Below are 20,071 nucleotides of genomic sequence, written 5' to 3'. Positions count from 1 at the left end.
AATACAACTTTAATTTTTTCACAGTATAGACATTCGTTCATAGTTGATTGCATTTACAAATATTTATTTCATAATATAACACAGAAAAACTCAAAAAACCAGTAAATAAGAACAAGTGACGGAAAAAATGGAAGAGACTAAAAGTATATGGGAAAATTAAAAAGTTAACTTAATTAATACTACCGGCTATTAATAATAGTAATAATACTATGGAAAGTCCCACTTTACCTCTAAGAAATAGATATGTGTCTCTCAGATACTTATTAAAGGTTGGTGAAAGCAATAGATGAAAAGAGAAGGCGAAGGAGATAAATAGTTAAAAGAGTGTAAGTGAAATGCAAATGTGGAAAAAAAAATGTGAATGTATTTATTTATGATAGTGGAGTCCATCTATTTGTTTATAATATTTTATTTTATTTTAATTGGATATTATGTGGTATGGTGAAATATAATAAATTACTCTAAATTTGAAGGTGAATAATTAAAGCGAAAGAAAAATAATAATGATAGAATAAAATTGACGTGATATGGAAAAATATAAATAGAGAGGTAAAGCGGTTCGGTCTCGTTATCAGTCCATTCAAGGCATGTCTTGGAAGGAAATAAAAGTATCCTCAATAGCTCGGTTTCTCAAAAATAAAATAAATAGGAAGTAATACAAAAAGGTAATTCGGCGATTTGTAACACAAACACACAACTCTTTCCATATCTCTCTCATCTCACACACATATATATACGCACACTGTAATAATTACTCCCATTTGTTGTATAAATCGCTCGGTGATTTCAAAACCGGCGGCGAGAGTCAATGCCTGCTCAAAAACGTTCTCACGATTCCGAAGATGACGTCAACGTTTCCGAACAGGATTCCCCAAACGACGACGTACAACAACAAGGTCTTATTTCTCTATTACAGTATTATTTTTTCAACAATTATTTTTTTTTTATTATTTTTGAAATTATACGTTGAATTTAGATTTATGATTCAAGTTAAACGTATACATTATTTTTGTGTGGATTTAATTTGAACAGAGGAGTCTGGTGATGAAGATGAAAGCTCATCTTCTTCTAGTTCAAGTTCTAGCGACGAAGACAAAGACGAGTATGTTCGCTTTCTCTCTCTCTGTATATATAAATATAATTATATATATATATATATATATTATATATATATATATTTATTGCCGGTTGAGCAGAGAGAAAAAAAAATGAATTCTCTCGCTGATTGGCTGAGAGTTTTATTTTTTTGTATTCTGATTGGTTGGATTATATTTAGAAACTATTAAATGCCATTTTTATATTTAGTAACAACTGATTTTAAAGAAATTTTTTTAAAAAAAATAGATTCAAATTCTTAATGAGTTAGAAATACATTCATAAACTTATATTTCTGTAATACATTTGTACATTAAAAAAAATTAAAAAGCAAATTATATTTTGTTTGTAGCTAATAAATTTATCAATTTATATATAGTGTTTATTTATCAAAAATGTTTATTTATTTCCCCCCACTAAAATAAACATTAAATGAACTAATATTAGATACATTCTTTTCTGTTTTAAGATTATAAAATTAATTAAAAAGCCTTTAATCAAATAATACGGTACGTGTGTTTCTAAAATATTTATTAAGTTGTTTTTGTTTAAACTTTATCCTCGTGGCATTTTACACTTTAGTGAAATGGGCTTAATATAATGGTACGTGTGTTTCTAAAACATTTATAAAGTTGTTTTTGTTTATACTCCATCCTCGCGACATTTCACATTTTAGTGAAATCGACTATCGAGAGTTGAAGAGTTAGCCCTAATTCATTAACAGACTTTATCTTATTATTGTCATGAAGTGTTTTGTAAAAAGGATTGAATAGAATAACCCAAGTAATACAATATTTTGACTACTTTCAAATATTATATAACTAGATGTTCATTACCAAAAAAATATGTTTCTCTTAAACAACTCATTGAACTTACAAAAAACTATCAATAATATCATTAACAAACTTAAAATTTTGATTGGTGGGTCGACTTAACAACTTGAAAACTCAACCTAGACCGATCCAATAAATCATGTTGGTAGGTTAATGGGTTGAAAATCTCTTATAGTTTCAAGTCGGGTTTTAAGTTGAGTCAATTATTTACCGTCTGGCTATTGTCTATAAACAACTTAATCATACATTTACAACATTTTAGTGGAGTAATGTATATGACCCCTATACATACACAATAGTTAATATTTATTAAAACTATTTATGGTAAATGTTTTTCAAATTATAATTATAATTTTTTTTCAATAATAATATTTTTAAACTATAAAAGGTCATAAACCCTCTTTATGTATATTAAACCCATTCTATATATACTATACTTGAAATTGTACAAGTGTTTGAAGATTATCTTAAATGTATGATCGATTTCATACTAAACATCATTTTTGGTATATGATAAGACGTATATTTTTTGCAATGTTTGTTATATGTACATGTTATTATGTAAATTTTAACGACCGGTTATTAAACTAGGGCGGGTTGAAATTTAAGATCAGACACTTCAACCTGGACCCGACTCCGGTCGACCCGAGTCGACGGGACTAATACATGGGTTGGCGAGTTCACAGGCCCAACTTATTTTAAATTTCATATAAAAATATCAAATCAACTTTTTTGTGGTTTATAAAAGGTATGTAGATATGTAAATAACGGCTATTGTTAGTAAAGCTGTCAATGAGTTCGAGTTGGCATGTTGATGGGTAAAAAACCTGTGACCCTGACCCAACCCATTAAAAATTTTAGGTCAGAATTTTCAACTCTTGCTTACAACATGTCAACCCAAACCAACTTATCAATTTGAAAAAAAATTGGTTTGGCGGGTTAGTAGGTCGAGTTTTGGATTGTCGGGTCAAATAGGCTGGTGGGTTAACGGGTTGGTGACTTAAGGTGGTGAGTTGATTTCAAGTCAAATGGGTTGATGGGTCCGCCTGTTAAAAGAATATTATCTAAACTTAAAAATATTTTTACATTGGAGGGTCACCTGTTAACCCAATAGGTCAACCGCAACCTAACCCGAAAAATAAGGTTAGTGGGTTGGCGGTTCGAAAATTCACAACCCTAACTTGGTTATCTTCGTGAGGGCTCCAGTTCTGGTTTCAGAATGAGTCGAGTGTTGACAGTCCAAATTGTTATGGTTGTCAATCGGGTCAATCTGTATCGAGTTGGCTTTGGGTCAAGTACTCAAGTGGGTTTGATGGGTCAAATATGTTATTTATGGGTAACCCGGTCACCGACCGGGTATTAATCTAGTTAAAAGTATTTATATGTATATATATGTATCTCTATAGAATATATATATATATGTGTGTGCGTGTCTGTCTATAATCTATACATACAGATAATTACCCCCTAGTTTGCTATTGTGTGATTAGATGGGACTGATTGAGATCTCTGCATGCTTTTTTCTTTAATTTATATGTTATTTTTCAGGTTTGACTTACTAAAAATGTTAGAACGTTATATGTAATTTGGGAACAACTGAAATTCTATATAATATGGGTAAATGTTTAAAAATGTGAATCTATAGCGTGTGTTGTTATTGTATACGAGGGAAAGTGTCCGCGCATTGCGACGTTGAGATGGTAGGGGTGATAGGTCATAGGAGGTGATAAGTCATAGAGTGTGATAGCCAAATGTTTTATCCGTACGGGATCCGTCCTCGCATTTAAAAGTTCGTCGAAAGTATATCAAATGAAATCTCTAATGAAAGAGCATGACATTTTATGAACACCCATACAATTTTTATAATTTATCGATATACGGTTTTTGAGATAAAATATTTTGAATGAATTAGATGTATAAAATGATTTATAGAGGAGAGAGAAAAAAAATGAGTAGTTGAGATTTGAGGAGAGAGAAGAAAATGAGTGGTTGAGATTTAAGGGTATTATAGGTATATCAGCTAAGGATGTTTAAATTAGTGAATAAAGATGAGGGGTATTTTAGGTACTTTAAATAATGAATTGAGATTTTCAAAAAGGGCAAAATGCTTTACAAGATAGTATCATAGTATAGATATGTAGTGATATTATTTCTTTTGTGAGTTGTGACAGCGTATACAGATGTCACATGCCAGCTTATATGGATGTCACATCATCGAAGTACCACCTGATACATATAGTTCATGATATTTGAAAGTTAGATACACAAAATAGTACTTCCCATTATAGCTCAATGGTTGAGCATCAACTTTACATGCTGGAGGTCTCGAGTTCGAAACATAGGAAGGACATTTCAAGGAACTTCACAAATAAAGTCCTCCAGTGAAACAGGTTTGAGTCCTACAGAGGGGGCAAGGTTTTATCTCAATTAAATGCCGTGCCTTCGAGCGGTTTAGTTGAGGGTTTCTCCTCCTACTAGGTATTGAGGGTGAGGGGGCTCTCTAGCGCGGACCCGGTTAAGACAACATAAGCTAGATCCCCTGTTGCGAGCAAATGATCCACACGCCTTTTGCGCCTCGCCCGCCTTTTACGCCTAGGCGCAAGAGGTGCTCGCCTTTAACAACACTGCTTTCAAAAAAGATACACAAAATAGAGTCGCTCTAAGTTGGATATATATGATAGAGTTTAGACTATACCTGAATATAGTCTTAAGCTTTATCATGTATTACTAGTTTTTTTTGTAAATACAAATAATGTATGGGTTTTTGGAGGGCTAAATTTGGAAAGCGGACACTTAGAAAAACAAACTAATTAACCTTTTCAAATGATTATAAACTTGTTTTTGTACTTTCTTCAGGTGTTGAATGAGAGTGTAAGCCTTTTCTTGGAGCAAAATTAGGCTTCACTTTTGAAAGACCAAACATTATGTTCAATAGTTGTTCATACCACTTATAAATTGTTCTGACACTCTTCCAAGTTATTTCATTGTACAATCTTTTCCTGTCCCGTGCACCCCATCTAATATGTTCTATGTAGAATGCAAGAAGAGTTACGCTTGCTTCTGAGTACTCATGTCAAACATGGGGAAAAGGAGGTCTAAAGTAGATAATTAGCATATATGATTGTGGTGTTATGTGCAGACTAATTTTTTAAATTATAGTTATGTCTGAAGTGTAGAAGACGTATAGGAATTGAACTTTACAAGAAGCACAAAGAATCCTTTTTACCCTTAAACATGACGAGCTTGACATTCTCTACTCCTGATCTTTTTACCTTATAAACATGTTGAACATAAGAGTGTAAATGTTATCATTGTATATATGGAGAATGTATGAGTACATGTAAACATATTTGTCCTTTCCATAATAGTTTATCACTGGTATGACCAATAAATGAACAGTACACAATTATGGTGGACAGTTGATTTTATAGCTATGTGCTAGCAGCAACAGTTGCAACTGATTGTTGCATGTGTCATATTTACCTAAGAAGGGTATAAGAATTGATGTTAGTCAGCAATCATTTTTATAATAGTCAATTATCAGTAATGTATTCAGTTTGGACCATGTTGCAGGTTTGTTTTCGTAAAATTGGCTGAAGTTCGCAAGGACGTGCAATGCCCAATCTGTTTAGGTACTAATTCACTTATCTTTTCTAAGACTTATGATATATGTGTCTAATTTGGGTGCTTAAAGCCATGCCTAAACCATCCACTGCTTGACACGTATCTCATATATCTTCTGTCACCAAATCTTCATTTTTGATATTGCCATGTGTCTCAATCTTCTGGTAGGCACATCTTTAGGCATGTGAATCAGGCACACCAATCATTGTTCTATTTCAGTAAGTTATAATTTGGATATCTTATTCCGCAAAAGCATGTATCAAGAGTATACTGCAATGTTTATGGCCCTTAGGATGCGTTTGTACGAGAAAACTATATATGTTATTCATGCACATAATTTAGGATAGAGGGACTGATCACCAACTTTCATTAATAGGTATAATTCGGAAGACTAGAAAGGTTATGGAATGCCTACACCGGTTTTGCCGAGAATGCATTGACAAATCCATGAGACTTGGGTATGTATTGAGTTGCTTGGAGGCTTCCAGAACATTGGTCAACTTATCTTTATGATCCTTGCCTTTATCTGACCAATATGCTACAGGAACAATGAATGCCCTGCTTGTCGTGCTCATTGCGCAAGCCGCCGCTCCTTGAGGGATGATCCCAATTATGATAACCTCATTGCAATATTATACCCTGACATAGATAAATATGAGGCAGAGGTACACTTTGGCATTTTCATCTCTCATTTTGACGTGATGCTATGTTTATATGAAGTTAAACTCTTAATACCACAGGAATTGGCCTTTCATGAAGAAGAAAAAGCTCGAAATAAACAGGTGAGTCCAATAGTAAATTACTTCAATTCATGTGTATTTTGGATTTAGTCTAGTTACTCTAATATATTGAGGTGTGTGGACAGATTCAAGATTCCATTGCCGAAACTTCTCGTCGCCAGCTAGAAGCACTGGGGAAAAAGCGGGCAAGTGCTAAAGCTACCGCGAATGCATTTATGAGATCACTGGGAAACACCCGAAATTTAAGGGGAAAGAGAAAACACAGATCTTCTGAACCTCAAGGTTCCGACAATGAGGTTGATGGTGATAATGATAATGAAGTCAGGTCTTCATCTTCATCAGATGAGCCCTCTTCGGAAGTCAGACCCAAACGATATAAAAGATGGGCAGGAGGTCAGTCTTCATTGCCACCAAGTGGTACAAACGGAGGATGTGACGACAATGAAGCAGAAGGTTCCAGAAAAATGGTTGGTGTGTCTGCCGGGATTGTCGGTAGTCCAGAAATTCTGACCTGGGGTCGTGGTGGCATGCGTAGTGCTGGTAAGAATGCAAAGCGCCAAAGCGCTAGTGCCATCAAGAATACTAGGAACAGCCACCTCTCGAGGCTGATTGGTCATCTCCAAAAGTTACAAAAAGACCATGATGAGGTATATATATGCATCTCTACTGTTACTTACGAACCAAAACAGTCTTTTTTTGAGTTTGACGATAAAATGTTGACTCATGTGACACTTAAAAGTCAATGTGGATGGAGTAGTAATTTGCTTGACAGGTACTCTTTCAAATAGACTTTTCCTAATATATGCTATTCTCCAGCTGGATATCAATCTCAAGCTCATATCCTTAGATGAGCAAAATATACCCAACCTGCATAATTCATTTGTTTGCTGCAAGCCAAGCGTTTCAACTTCAAAAATCTGTCAGGTAAAACATCTCTTGTATATATGAGCTTTTCAAAAACTTGGTACTTCTTTTTTTAATCTCAGGTACCTTTTTTTCCCCAAGTTGTAAACTTGTAACTGATGCTAGCTTGGTTATGTCTTTGTTATCAGTATGTTGCTCTTGAGAACAATCTGCAAGCCAAAAAGGTTGAGTTGTTGTTGGTGAAGGGGGGCCATTCTGACATTGATTCTTCAGCGTCTTCAAGTGTTTCACCTGCTGAACTGTCTAAACCAGTTGTAAAACCTCTTATGGATGAGTTACAACTGTTGAATGAGCATCAATCCTTGTTGCATATTGCTAAAAGTTCCACCCAGAAGGATCTGGTACGCCCCCCACTTTACTAAATTAAGTTTACACACACAAGTACACAACTTGTAGATGCAAGATTTTCAAGTTGGGCATGCTCAATCATAACATATTCCTTTCAAGGAATGCACTACAATCACAAATTTTATATGCACCAATGTAAAAGATCTTAAAAGTATACATCTGCATATCTAATCTTTTCACTTAGGCCTTGCACATGGTCTTAAATAGAGGTGGTGATTTCAATCCTTATGCCTAAGTATGTATATGTTGATTAGGGTCAAGGTTTCTGTCAAACAGGCAAAATATAGAACCTTGCCTATATATGAAATAGGCCAATAGATCGAAACTCCTGAAGGTGTTTTAATTTTTAAATGCTTAGCAAGCTTTTGATTTTTTGTTTAATCTAAAAAATCAAGTTTTTTATGTAATAGTATATCTTTGATTATTATATTTAATACCAAAAAATCAAGTTATATATAAATCAAGATAATTTAGAAATGGGTCAACCCTGCCAGTAATGACCTGTTACCCAACCTGCTCATTCTGGCACCCTCCAGTATTGAATCATATTATAAGCATATGTTTAACCTAGTCTGTCCTTTCCTGTTTTTGGTGGTGTTTACAGACTATAGCTTACAGGGAGAGGTCTCTTAGCTAGGAAAACCGCCATTCGTTTCAAAAGAGAGGAATGCTGAGATATGCAAGAGTAAGGTTTGTTACATACTTGCATTATGCCGGGGAGTTTAATGTAATGTCTGGTCCTTTGTAGTACAATAACTATGATAAATACATTAACATCATTACAGTAGTTAAAGTTTTAAAAGGTAGCTACTCTATACCTCAAGTCCTCAATCATGTTGCTGAGATATAGGTGCGTAATTCATGGATACTGTATCATGAGATTCGAAAAGGTCAGAATGAAAAGAGATCATTTGTTGGCGAAATTAAACAAAAGTTTTTGGTCCCATCTTGAACTTGGTACCTTTTTATTATGCAAACCCATGATCGATGAGGATATGTTTTCATCTTGGTGTTGCATTTAACCATAAAACCGACTCTTAATTTACATGTTTTTTAAACAATTTGTCCATGACCTTCAAGTCAAAGTTACAAGTGTTGTATTATCACTGGCTTTCAGTAATGTGTTGTCCGTTACATATTTATTTTTCCTTAAACATTTTTTTTATGAAAGTTAACATCCGAAAGTATATGCAGTGTTTTTCTTTTCCTTTTACCTTGATGTTAGAATCTACGGCTTAGTTAGGGGGTCATCCCAAAGTAGTCGGGGGTGTTAATTACGAGTGAGCTTGTGTCATAATCCCGCTTGAACTTAGCTTCAGTTTGAAACTTTGAATACTTTTTTGGAAGGTTTTTAGAGTTCAACTCATCATAAATAAATAATCTTGTTTAGTGCTTAAACGCTAAGTTCATGGGTCGTTTCATTTGTTAAGCTCGACTAGTTTGAAATAACTTAAAACAAGTTTTCCATATAAGTTGTTTTTTTTTTAATCTCGAGCTCAAAAACTATCAACGCTTGAACTTAACTTAAGCACATTGAAAACTTGCTCGTTATACATCAAGATCTAGTTACTGTAATACTTGATTTGAAAGTATTACCTTTCTTGGTCTTTTACCTAAGAGTTCCGGGTCAAAAATCTATCAAAGGACATGCTCGCACACAAACGAGGAATGCTAGATCAAACATATTATGAATAAATGGTTACAAACATGTGTTACATGTGATGTAAACCAAGAAGATAGAAAAAATGATTTGATTTTATTGAAGAAAAATCTGTAAAGTTTTGTTTGTAATCGCTTTGTCAAAATAACATTTCTCTGTAAATAAATAGAAAGATAAAAAAAAGCTAATTTAATTACTACTACCGATTATTTATAACTCCCAATGTCGTTTTTTACGGGTTTTGGGTTCAATACCGTCTTCGACAGTGTATGTGAGATTTAGACAGTCTTACCCCTACCAAAGGTAGAGAGACTGCTCCCAGGTTCTACCAAAGGTAGAAAAGGACCTCAGTCTTGCTGGGCATGAGTATCGAACCCATGCTCTAGAGGTAAGGGCACCAACCACTGATTCAACTGAGTTGGTATTACTACCGATCATTTTATATAAACGCTTTATTTTAAATTCAAACTATTTTTAACATTTAGTGTAAGATGCAACTCTAATTACTTTTAAATAGTTTACATGATATTTGTTGAAATATCAAAGATACATCAATTTTCGTTACTTCATATATAACAAACATTAGTGGGGAACATTATGGTGAACTAGAAAAGTTTGGGTAGAGCAGGATTTAAGTGTTGGCTAATAGGTTAGGTAAGTTTTTTGTAGCAGAGGAGTAGTTATGAACCTTATAGACCATCAAGACCCCAATTGATAGAGAAAAACACACAACTCCTTAAGTTATCCCGTACTTAGAAAAAGAAGTAGAAAAGGAGTTAAATTTGTATACCAAATATCTATTAGTTAAATCATATAAATCTGAAAGTCTAAAAATAGAATTTATTTTATGCAAAATATTAGGGAAAAAAAAAGATATCTGAGTATATATGATATATATTGGAGCAGAGATGACGGATGAGCATAAAATCCTAAGTCTCGAGTCATGTCATGGTATCGAGAAGTAGTACTGAGTCTCAAGTGAGATCTGGATTGGTTTTTGGCAATTTTCAGAATTGGGACGGGGACAAAACCAGAAAAATTCGCAAACTATGGGATTTCTCGGTTCCGTCCCGATCCCGCATTATATGGGACCGGTATTACAGTCCCATGAAATTCCGGACCGGTAATATTGGTACGATTCCGTATCGGGCCTATGCTCATGTCCCTATATTGGAGTGAAAACGGTTTTTTAACAAGTCTATCACACAATTTTTTAAAACGGGTTTTTTAATCCTCTTTAGAACGTGGTACAACGAAGATGACTAATCAACTTATATTTTTACTTTCATAAAAAAATCAAAATTGTTACAATCCCATATAAATACACTTAAAGTCTATTAAAAAGTGATATTAAATATTTATAATAAAAACTATATATGTTTCAAACCTTATAAACAAACAAAAATAATGTTAATGCATTAATTTTAGATACAATAAAAAGCAAATTCAACCTAAAAGTCGTCCAAATTATATAGGTAGCCGATTATGAAAAGAAAAAAGTTATAACATTGGTTTAATTGACCGGTTCGAAAATGGTATAATCATAAATACAATCAATACTTTATCAAAGGTACCACTTTAACATCTAAGAAACACCTCTCTCATTAACACCCGATTTATGGGTATATACTTTGCAAGTAAATAAAAAAGGATTGAGATTTTTTACCAAATATTCTCATAAATCTAATTTTTGGTTTAAACTATGTTAATAGGTAGTATTCTGATTCCATTTCATAATTAAGGATTTATTTTGGACAAAATAGGTTGTGTAAATTGTCAAGTTAAAAATTAACTTTGATAATAAATATCTTTTAATTTTTAACCCTGTTTAATTTGATATATATGTTTTCAACCTTACAAATGTGTAATATAATATATATATATATATATATATATTTTTTTTTTTTCTTTAATGAAAAAACAAAGACTGTTAAATGAGTTCGAACTTTTAGTTATAATCTTTAGATCAATATAATAATAGCATTAGTCCCTCTAATTTATATATATTTAGACTAAATATAATCTTACATGCTTATATGTTTAATCTAGTTAAGTTAAAAATAATTTTAAAAAAGAAAATAGTTAATCCTAACTTATATGTTTAAAATCAACCTAAAACAAAAATTTAACATATGAATTGTATTAGTTCTCTTTCTTAATATTACCTCATAATTTTGTTCACATCTTATTATCCCATAATTAGATTAATTTTTATACATACAAATTAGATTCATTTATCATTATCTATATAAAAAAAGGATAACTTGGATGATGTTAACATTATTTTGATTGGATGATATTGCTCTCATAAACCATTAAAATCATGGAGGGATTTTAAATATGTGTAAAAAATGATTTAAGTAAATTTGTGAGAGCAACATCATCCAACAAAAATAATGTTAAATCATTCTTTCATAAAAAAAACAACTTTAAAGATTCCCATCAAACTCCTCCTCTATTAGTTCGCTTTATCAAAAACAAATAAATACGGAGTAATACAAAAAGGTAATTCGGCGATTTGTAAATTGTAAAACACAACTACTTCCATCTCTCTCTCTCATCCCACACACATATATACGCACACTGTAATAATTACCATTTGTTGTATAAATCGCTCGGTGATTTCCAAACCGGCGGCGAGAGTCAATGCCAGCTCAAAAACGTCCTCACGATTCCGAAGATGACGTCAACGTTTCCGAACAAGATTCCCCAAACGACGACGTACAACAACAAGGTTTTATTTCTTTAATTTATTATCACAGTATCATTTTTTAACAATTTTTTTATTTTTTATTTTTGAAATTATACGTGAAACTTAGATTTATGTTTCAAGTTAAAGGTTATACATTGTTTTTGTGTGGATTTAATTTGAACAGAGGAGTCTGGTGATGAAGATGAGAGCTCCTCTTCTTCTAGTTCAAGTTCAAGCGACGAAGACGAAGACGAGTGTGTTCGCTCTCTCTCATTATTATATATATATATATATACAGATAATTTCCCCCTAGTTTGTTCACTGATTAAAGATCTCTGCATGCTTTTTTGTTTAATCTATGTGTTATTTTCTGTGTTTGACTTACTAAAAATATAATAAACTTATATGTAACTTGGGAACAACTGAAATTCTATATAGTATGGGTAAATGTTTGAAAATGTGAATCTGTAGCCTGTATCGTTATTGTATATATGTATAAATGTTTGCTCTTGTGACACCGTGTACAGATGTCACGAGCCAACTTATATGGATGTCACATCATCAACGTACCACCTATAGTCGACGATATTTGAAAGTTTGATACACAAAATAGAGTCGCTCTAAGTTGGATTTATACAATAGACTTTGGACTTTCAAATTAAAATAAAAAAAGAAACAAAAAAAAAAGATAGTTCATCTTATGTACCTAGGTTGTTACTGTGAAAAGAAAGCAAAAAATAATAGTCCTGCACCACTCTCAGGATAAAGTCTTTTCTATAATCAAGATTTAATTAGTAAGTGGTTGCTGGACATCTTTCTTGGGAGATAAAGTCGACTGTTGGACTCATCGATTTCTTAACTGACTGTTTCGGTTTTTTTCCCTCGAGCGACTATTGCTTCAATTGTGTGTGGTGGCCTTTTTCTAAGGTGGGCCGTGAGGTGTATCTGACTATTTGTTTTCTTGAATAGGTCGATATAATCTAGCCCAAAAAATAAGTCTAAAACAGTAAGACCAAAATCTAAAAGACGGAGGCCTTTGTATATTGGGGGGCCTTAGGCCCATGCCTAACATGTATATACTTTGAAGCCAGCAATGTGAATATAATTCTAAAAGTTATTTTGTACTTATTTTTTTGTGAATAAAAATAATGTTTGGGTTTTCGCTGGGCAAAATTCGGAAAGCCGAGAAAAACAAATTGATGAATGTTTTCAAATGAGAATGTAAGCCTTTTCTTGGGACAAAACTAGGCTTAACTTTTAAAAGACCAAACATTATGTTCATACCACTAAAAATTGTTCTCGCACCCTTCCAACTTATTTCATTGTATGATTGTGGCGTTATGTGTAGAATAGTTTTTTACATGGTAGTTTTTCATATGTGAAGGGTAGAAGACGTACAGGAATTAAACTTTACAAGAAGCACAAAGAATCTTTTTTTCTCCTTTAAATTTTTCCCTCAATTTGCCCCAGACTTGAAGTATTTTGATAAGAAAAATGTGAACATCGTTTGAAAAGGGTAGAATAGTACAACCTGTCAGTAGGCAAAGTAGCAAAACATGTTGCCTTTCTTCCCTTGTCTACCCTATTTCACTTTTGACATGCAATTTTCTTTGTACAAACTACTTTTGTCGCCTATCTTATAATAGGGTAATGCAAAGTTGTCCAGACAGTCATAACATAAATGCTTGAAATGGTACAAGTTTTGGCAACAAAATCTTCAAATTCATAATGTTTGTATGTAACCTAGGTGTATAAGTTCTTCATCCATATATCATATCCTTTTTTAGGATTGAGACTGTTTCAAGATTAAGAGATAGAAACATTTAGATATGTTTGTAATTCACTTTGATATCATTTGTGTTTATCTTCTTTCATTTCTTGCTAACATGACGAGCTTGTCATCTCTCGACTCCTAATCTTATTACCTTATAAATACTTTGAAAATAAGAGCATAAGTGTTATCCTTGTATATACGGGGAATGTATGAGTACATGTAAACATGTTTTCCCATTCCATAATAGATCATCACTGGTATGACCAATAAAAGAGCAGTATTATGAGTTTTAAATATGTATACTTGACTAGTCTAAAAGTCGAAAAAGAAATAGTTCAAGGCAAACATACACAATTATGATGGACAGGTTATTTTATAGTTATGTGCTAGCAGAAACAGTTGTAACTGATTGTTGCATGTTTCATATATACCTAAGAAGGGTATACGGATTGACGTTAGTCAGCAATCATTATTATGATAGTCAATTTTTATTAATATATTGATTTGGACTGTGTTGCAGGTTTGTTTTCGTAAAATTGGCTGAAGTTCGCAAAGACGTGCAATGCCCAATCTGTTTAGGTACTAATTCACTTATCTTTTCTAAGACTTTATGATATAAATACGTGTCATATTTGTGTACTTAGAGCCATGCCTAAAAAATCTACTGCTTGACACATATCTAGTATATCTTCTGTCACCAAGCCTTCACTTTTGATATTGCCATGTGTCTCAATTTCCTGGTTAGGTACATCTTTAGGCATTTGAATCAGGTACGCCAATCATTGTTCTATTTCAGCAAGTTATAATCTGGATATATTATCCCGCACAAGCATGGGTCAAGAGTATACTGTAATGTTTATGGCCTTTAGGATGCGTTTGTACTTGAAAACTATATATGTTATTCATAATTTAGGATAGAAGGACTAATTACCAATTTTCATTAATAGGTATAATTCGGAAGACTAGAAAGGTTATGGAATGCCTACACCGGTTTTGCCGAGAATGCATTGACAAATCCATGAGACTTGGGTATGTATTGAGATGTTTGGAGGCTTCTAGAACATCTGTCAACTTATCTTTATGATCCTTGACTTTATTTCACCAATCTATTACAGGAACAACGAATGCCCTGCTTGTCGTGCTCATTGCGCAAGCCGCCGCTCCTTGAGGGATGATCCCAATTATGATAAACTCATTGCGATATTGTACCCCGACATAGATAAATTTGAGGCAGAGGTACACTTTGGAAAATTCATCTCTCATTTTGATGTGATGCTATGTTTATATGAAGTTAAACTCTTAATGCCACAGGAATTGGCTTTTCATGAAGAAGAAAAAGCTCGAAATAAACAGGTGAGTCCGATAGTAGATTACTTTAGTTCCAGTGTATTTTGGGTTCACTTTAATTACTCTAATATAATGAGGTATGTGGACAGATTCAAGATTCCATTGCTGAAACTTCTCGCCGCCAGTTAGAAGCACTGGGGAAAAAGCGGGCAAGTGCTAAAGCTTCAGCAAATGCACTTAGGAGATCACAGAGAAACACCCGAAATCTAAGGGGAAAGAGAAACCACAGATCTTCCGAACCTCAAGATTCTGACAATGAGGTTGATGGTGATAATGATAATGAAGGCAGATCTTCATCTTCATCTTCATCAGATGAGCCCTCTTCAGAAGTCAGACCCAAACGATATAAAAGATGGGCAGTAGGTCAGTCTTCATTGCCACCAAGTAGTGCAAACGGAGATTGTGATGACAATGAAGCAGAAGGTTCCAGAAAAATGTTCGGTGTGTCTGCTGGGCTTGTTGGTAGTCCAGAAATTCTGACCTGGGGTCGTGGTGGCATGCGTAGTGCTGGTAAGAATGCAAAGCGCCAAAGCACTATTGCTGTTAAGAATACTAGGAACAGCCACCTCTCGAAGCTGATTGGTCATCTTCAAAAGCAAAACGATGATGAGGTATATATGCGTTATTTTCTACTGTTACTTGCGAACCAAAACTATCTTTTATTGAATTTGATGATAAAAAATGTAGACACATGTGACACTGAAATGTCAATGTGATGAGTAGTGATTTGCTTGATGGGTTCTCTTTCAAAGTAGACTTTTCCTGATTATATGCTATTCTCCAGCTGGATATCAATCTCAAGCTCATATCCTTAGATGAGCAAAACATACCCAATTTGCATAATTTATTTGTTTGCTGCAAGCCAAGCGTTTCAACTTCAAATGTCTGTCAGGTAAAACATATCTTGTAATTATGAACTCTTCAAACTTGGTGCTGCTTTTTTTTAATCTCAAATACCCATTTTCCCGATTGGTAACTGATGCTGGCCTGGTGATGTGTCTTTTTCATCAGTATGTTGCTCTTGAGAACAATCTGCAAGCCAAAGAGGTTGAGTTGTTGTTAGTGAAGGGGTGCCATTCTGACATTGATCCTTCAGCGTCTTCAAGCGTTTCACCTGCTGAACAGTCTAAACCTGTTGTAAATCCTCTTACGGATGAGTTACAATTATTGAACGAGCATCAAATCTTGTTGCATATTGCTAAAAGTTCCAGTCAGAAGGATCTGGTATGCCCCCACTTTACTGAAATTACTCTACACACACATACACACACACAAGGTACGCAATTCAAAGATGCAAGATTTTCAGCTCGGGTATGCTCAATCATACCATATTCCTTTCAAGGAATGCACTACAATCACAATTTTTATATGCACCAATGTAAAAAATCTTAGGGTATACATGTGCGTACCTAACGTTTCACTTAGGCCTTGCACAGTTGCCCATTGTCTTAAAAATAGAGCTGGAGAACCCTTTTACCTAGGTATGTGTCGATTTGGGGTCAAGGTTTATGTCAAATAGGTAAAATCAAGTAGTTAGTAAAATAGGCCAATAAATCCTCCTGAAGGTGTTTTAAATGCATGACAAGCTTTTGATTATATCTATTTTTGAATCTATAAAATGAAGTTTGTTAGTGTGATATTTACTAACTTGGTTATCATATTTAATATCAAAAATCAAGTTATATATAAATTAAGAAAAGTTTGAAAATAGGTGTCAGTGGCGCAACCCTGCCAGTTACCCAAGCCGCTCATTCTGGCACTTCAGTATTGAATCATATCATAAGCATCTGTTTAACGTAGTGTGTCCTTTTCTGTTTTTATTGGTGTTTACAGACTATAGCTTACAGGGAGAGGTCGCTTAGCTAGTAAAACCATCATATATCTCAAACAGCGAAGTTTGGTAAGATATGCAAGAGTAAGTTTTGTTATAGATTTAAGTTATGCCAGAGTTTAATGTAACATCTGGTCCTTTGTAGTACAATAACTATAGTAAATACATTAACATCTAGCCATATTACAGTAGCTAAAGTTAAAAAAGGTAGCTACTCTTGATCTCAATCATGTTGCTGAATATAGTTGTGTAATTTATGGATACTGTATCCTGAGATTCGAAAAGGTCAGAATGATAGAGATCATTTATTGGTGAAATGTAACAAATTTTCTTTGGTTGCATCTTGAACTTGGTACCATATGATCATGCAAAATCCATGATTGATAGGATTTGAATTCATCTTAGTATCACATTATTTCAGAAAGGGGCTTTGGGGGAGGTCAAATCCCTCGGTTTTCTTTCGGTGTAGCATCGGGTGCTACTGTCTCATATTTGCCTATATAGCAACAATTTTGACCCAAAGCAAAACGTGACCGTGACCTTCAACTCTTCAAGTCAAAGCTACAATATTTTCACTGGCTTTCAGTAATGTGTTGATGCTACTGCCTTACTGGTAGTGTTCCCATTCCTTTTTTTTAAATGAATGTCAAAATATCCGAAAATATTTTAATAGTGTTTTTCTTTCTTTTTTACCTTGACTTTAAAATGCACCACTTAGTTGGTGGGTCATCTCAAAAACCACTAGACCATTAGTAGGGGACGTTTACGAGTGAGCTCGTTTCATAATTTCCATGCTTAAGCTCAACCTGAGTTTCAATAGTTTTCTAAAAGTTTTTGTTGGAGCTCAACTGGAGCTTGAATGGTTTCATTTGTTATCGTTTGTAACCTTGTTTAGTGCTCAAACGCTAAGCTCATTGGTCTAGTTTTGAAATAACTTAAAACAAGTTTTCATATAATTTATTTATTTATGTCTAGCTCAAAAACCATCAATGCTTGAGTCCAACGTGAACGAACTTTAGCTATTTAAGCTCGTTAAAAAGTTGCTTCTTATACATTAAGTTGCTATAATATTTGATAATCAAATTTTGATTTGAAGTTCCATCCGAGAGTCTTTTTGGTCTTTTACCGGAACTCTTGTGGGTCAAAAATCTATCAAATGGCACATCGCATACAAACGCATGATTCATTTTCCAATCAAAGGCAAGAATATTAAAAGTTGTTAACCAATTGTTAGTGGATGGACTTGGACTTATGCGTCACACACTCACACTAGCCGGTAAAACCACTGCTAAAATATAGTCCGTTGGACTTAAAATGTGTTCTAAAATGCGTACGCCTATAAATCACTTTAGATAAGTTTAGATTTAGATTGTAGCTATTTTCTTTTTGAGAAAATGATTTCTCCTCCTAAAAAATTAACATAAAAATCTTTCTAATAGTTTTAAATGGTGACATGTGGATACCACTAATTCTCTTTTCAAATATTACCCATGATATTTCCACATGTCCTCTTCTAAAAGTTAGATGATTTTTAGGCTATTATATGCTTTTACCTGTACACGTAAGCAAGTTCTACATGACCAACAATCTTCTTTTTTGGTAAGGGTTATCTATGCAATATATCTCTAATAAATATTAAAAGATAAACTTTAAATCAAAAATGAAGTAATCTAGACCCTTTATTGAGTTTTCTCTCTTTTTATCCACCCTTAGATCAACATGATGACATCATATTTGACTCAACTTTCAGTCAAATACTATTTTAGTTCTTCAACTACATATAAAATGCTCCAACAATACATATATTAATTAATGTTAGTATTCTACTTATCTAACCATATTAAAATTAATATGTCTAACTCTTTCGTTACTTTTTTTTACTATCAATCTCATATAACATATATTATCTATTTATTTATTTTTTATTTTATTTGGATTTCGTATTTGATTTCTTGTAAATCTTTGTATGGATTAATATTATTAAAAAAAAGGTTTATATTATTTTGATTTGTTATCAAAGAGTGATTGTTTCAAAAATTACATCTTCCTTTAACTTTTTAGTACTTGATTTTCTAACAAGTATTAGCAATTATATGTAGAGTTTCTTGATTTGTGTCAAGTAATATTATGATCCATCTTCCAACATAGTTTATTTTTCATAATTGATTTTCAACAAATAATATATAACAAAAAATTTTGTATTGGATTATAATTTAAATTAACCTTATGTTATGAATTATACATAAACTTGATGATATATGATAAGGTTGAAAAATATGGTTATTATAGTTTAATGTGGATCATTTGAATGAGCTCATTGAAGATATTTTGACATACACTCATTATCATGATATGAAAAATGTATGAGTTTTGTACATCAACTACACATTAGCAAAATAAAATTAAATTTTTGTTCTCAATTCACCATATATAATATCATGACAGATCAAATTGTATTTGATAGGGTGACTCACATCGATGCATAAAAGAAATCTTGAAACATCTGGGTTATAATCGTCTTACTTTGGAAGCAGGCGTATAAGTACAACCAAAAAATTGTCCCATTTGACTCAGTGGCGGATTCAGACTTTTTTAAGAAGGGGCCTAATTTGTTCTCCCTTTATTACTGAATTTGTTAATGCACATATGAAATATATATAAACTTATAAAGAAGTTGGGCCTTAAGTTTTTTTATGCACATGACAAAGTGGAAAAAATTTACATTATTTAATTTTAGACAAAAAACACTCTAATTAAAGGGGTTATTATCTAGTCAAAATAGGTGGCACATTTCTTATGAAAAATATATTATCTAAACATATAGTAAAATCACAAGATATATCGATATAGAGATAGTAGCTTTAATATATAAAAATTTTGCATGGTATATCGACTAAAAATTTATTTATTTATTATTCTATGATAAAACTTAAAAATTTATTGTTGTTATGCAATGTATGATCTAGATATTTAAATTTAAAAAAAATTAACATAAAAGGGGTTACAACTTACAAGTAATGTAATAATGCCGTATATTCTATTCGAACAATAATAGACATATATGATAACACTATGCATTTTATTCCTAACAAATAATAACTTGGAAGTTCAGGGACTAAATTGAAACTTCAGATGTACAAAAAGGACTAAATGGATTAATACTAGAAAATAGTTCTACTTTATCTTCTATATCAAATAAAACC

At 32.9% G+C, this 20,071-nt stretch overlaps 2 protein-coding genes across 2 annotated transcripts; both read left to right on the top strand.

Annotated features, from left to right (window-relative positions):
- Positions 1-611: 611 nt before the first annotated feature.
- LOC122592513 (putative E3 ubiquitin-protein ligase RING1a) lies at positions 612-8,497 on the top strand. Its single transcript, XM_043764762.1, has 10 exons — positions 612-896; positions 1,033-1,102; positions 5,502-5,560; positions 5,929-6,010; positions 6,097-6,217; positions 6,293-6,334; positions 6,418-6,939; positions 7,109-7,216; positions 7,345-7,557; positions 8,169-8,497. The coding sequence occupies exons 1-10, from the start codon at positions 809-811 to the stop codon at positions 8,199-8,201; spliced, it is 1,338 nt and encodes a 445-aa protein (XP_043620697.1). The 5' UTR covers positions 612-808; the 3' UTR covers positions 8,202-8,497.
- Positions 8,498-11,752: 3,255 nt separating this feature from the next.
- LOC122592514 (putative E3 ubiquitin-protein ligase RING1a) lies at positions 11,753-17,226 on the top strand. The gene is made up of 10 exons (XM_043764763.1): positions 11,753-11,958; positions 12,101-12,170; positions 14,211-14,269; positions 14,638-14,719; positions 14,806-14,926; positions 15,002-15,043; positions 15,127-15,648; positions 15,822-15,929; positions 16,049-16,261; positions 16,871-17,226. Exons 1-10 carry the CDS (start codon positions 11,871-11,873, stop codon positions 16,901-16,903), a joined length of 1,338 nt encoding a protein of 445 aa, XP_043620698.1. The 5' UTR covers positions 11,753-11,870; the 3' UTR covers positions 16,904-17,226.
- Positions 17,227-20,071: the final 2,845 nt, after the last annotated feature.

The sequence above is a fragment of the Erigeron canadensis genome, chromosome 3 (assembly GCF_010389155.1).
Source record: "Erigeron canadensis isolate Cc75 chromosome 3, C_canadensis_v1, whole genome shotgun sequence".
In the NCBI taxonomy this organism is placed as follows: Eukaryota; Viridiplantae; Streptophyta; class Magnoliopsida; order Asterales; family Asteraceae; genus Erigeron; species Erigeron canadensis.
Note: the sequence above shows the minus strand (reverse complement) of the source record. Positions and strands in the feature narration are given on the sequence as shown.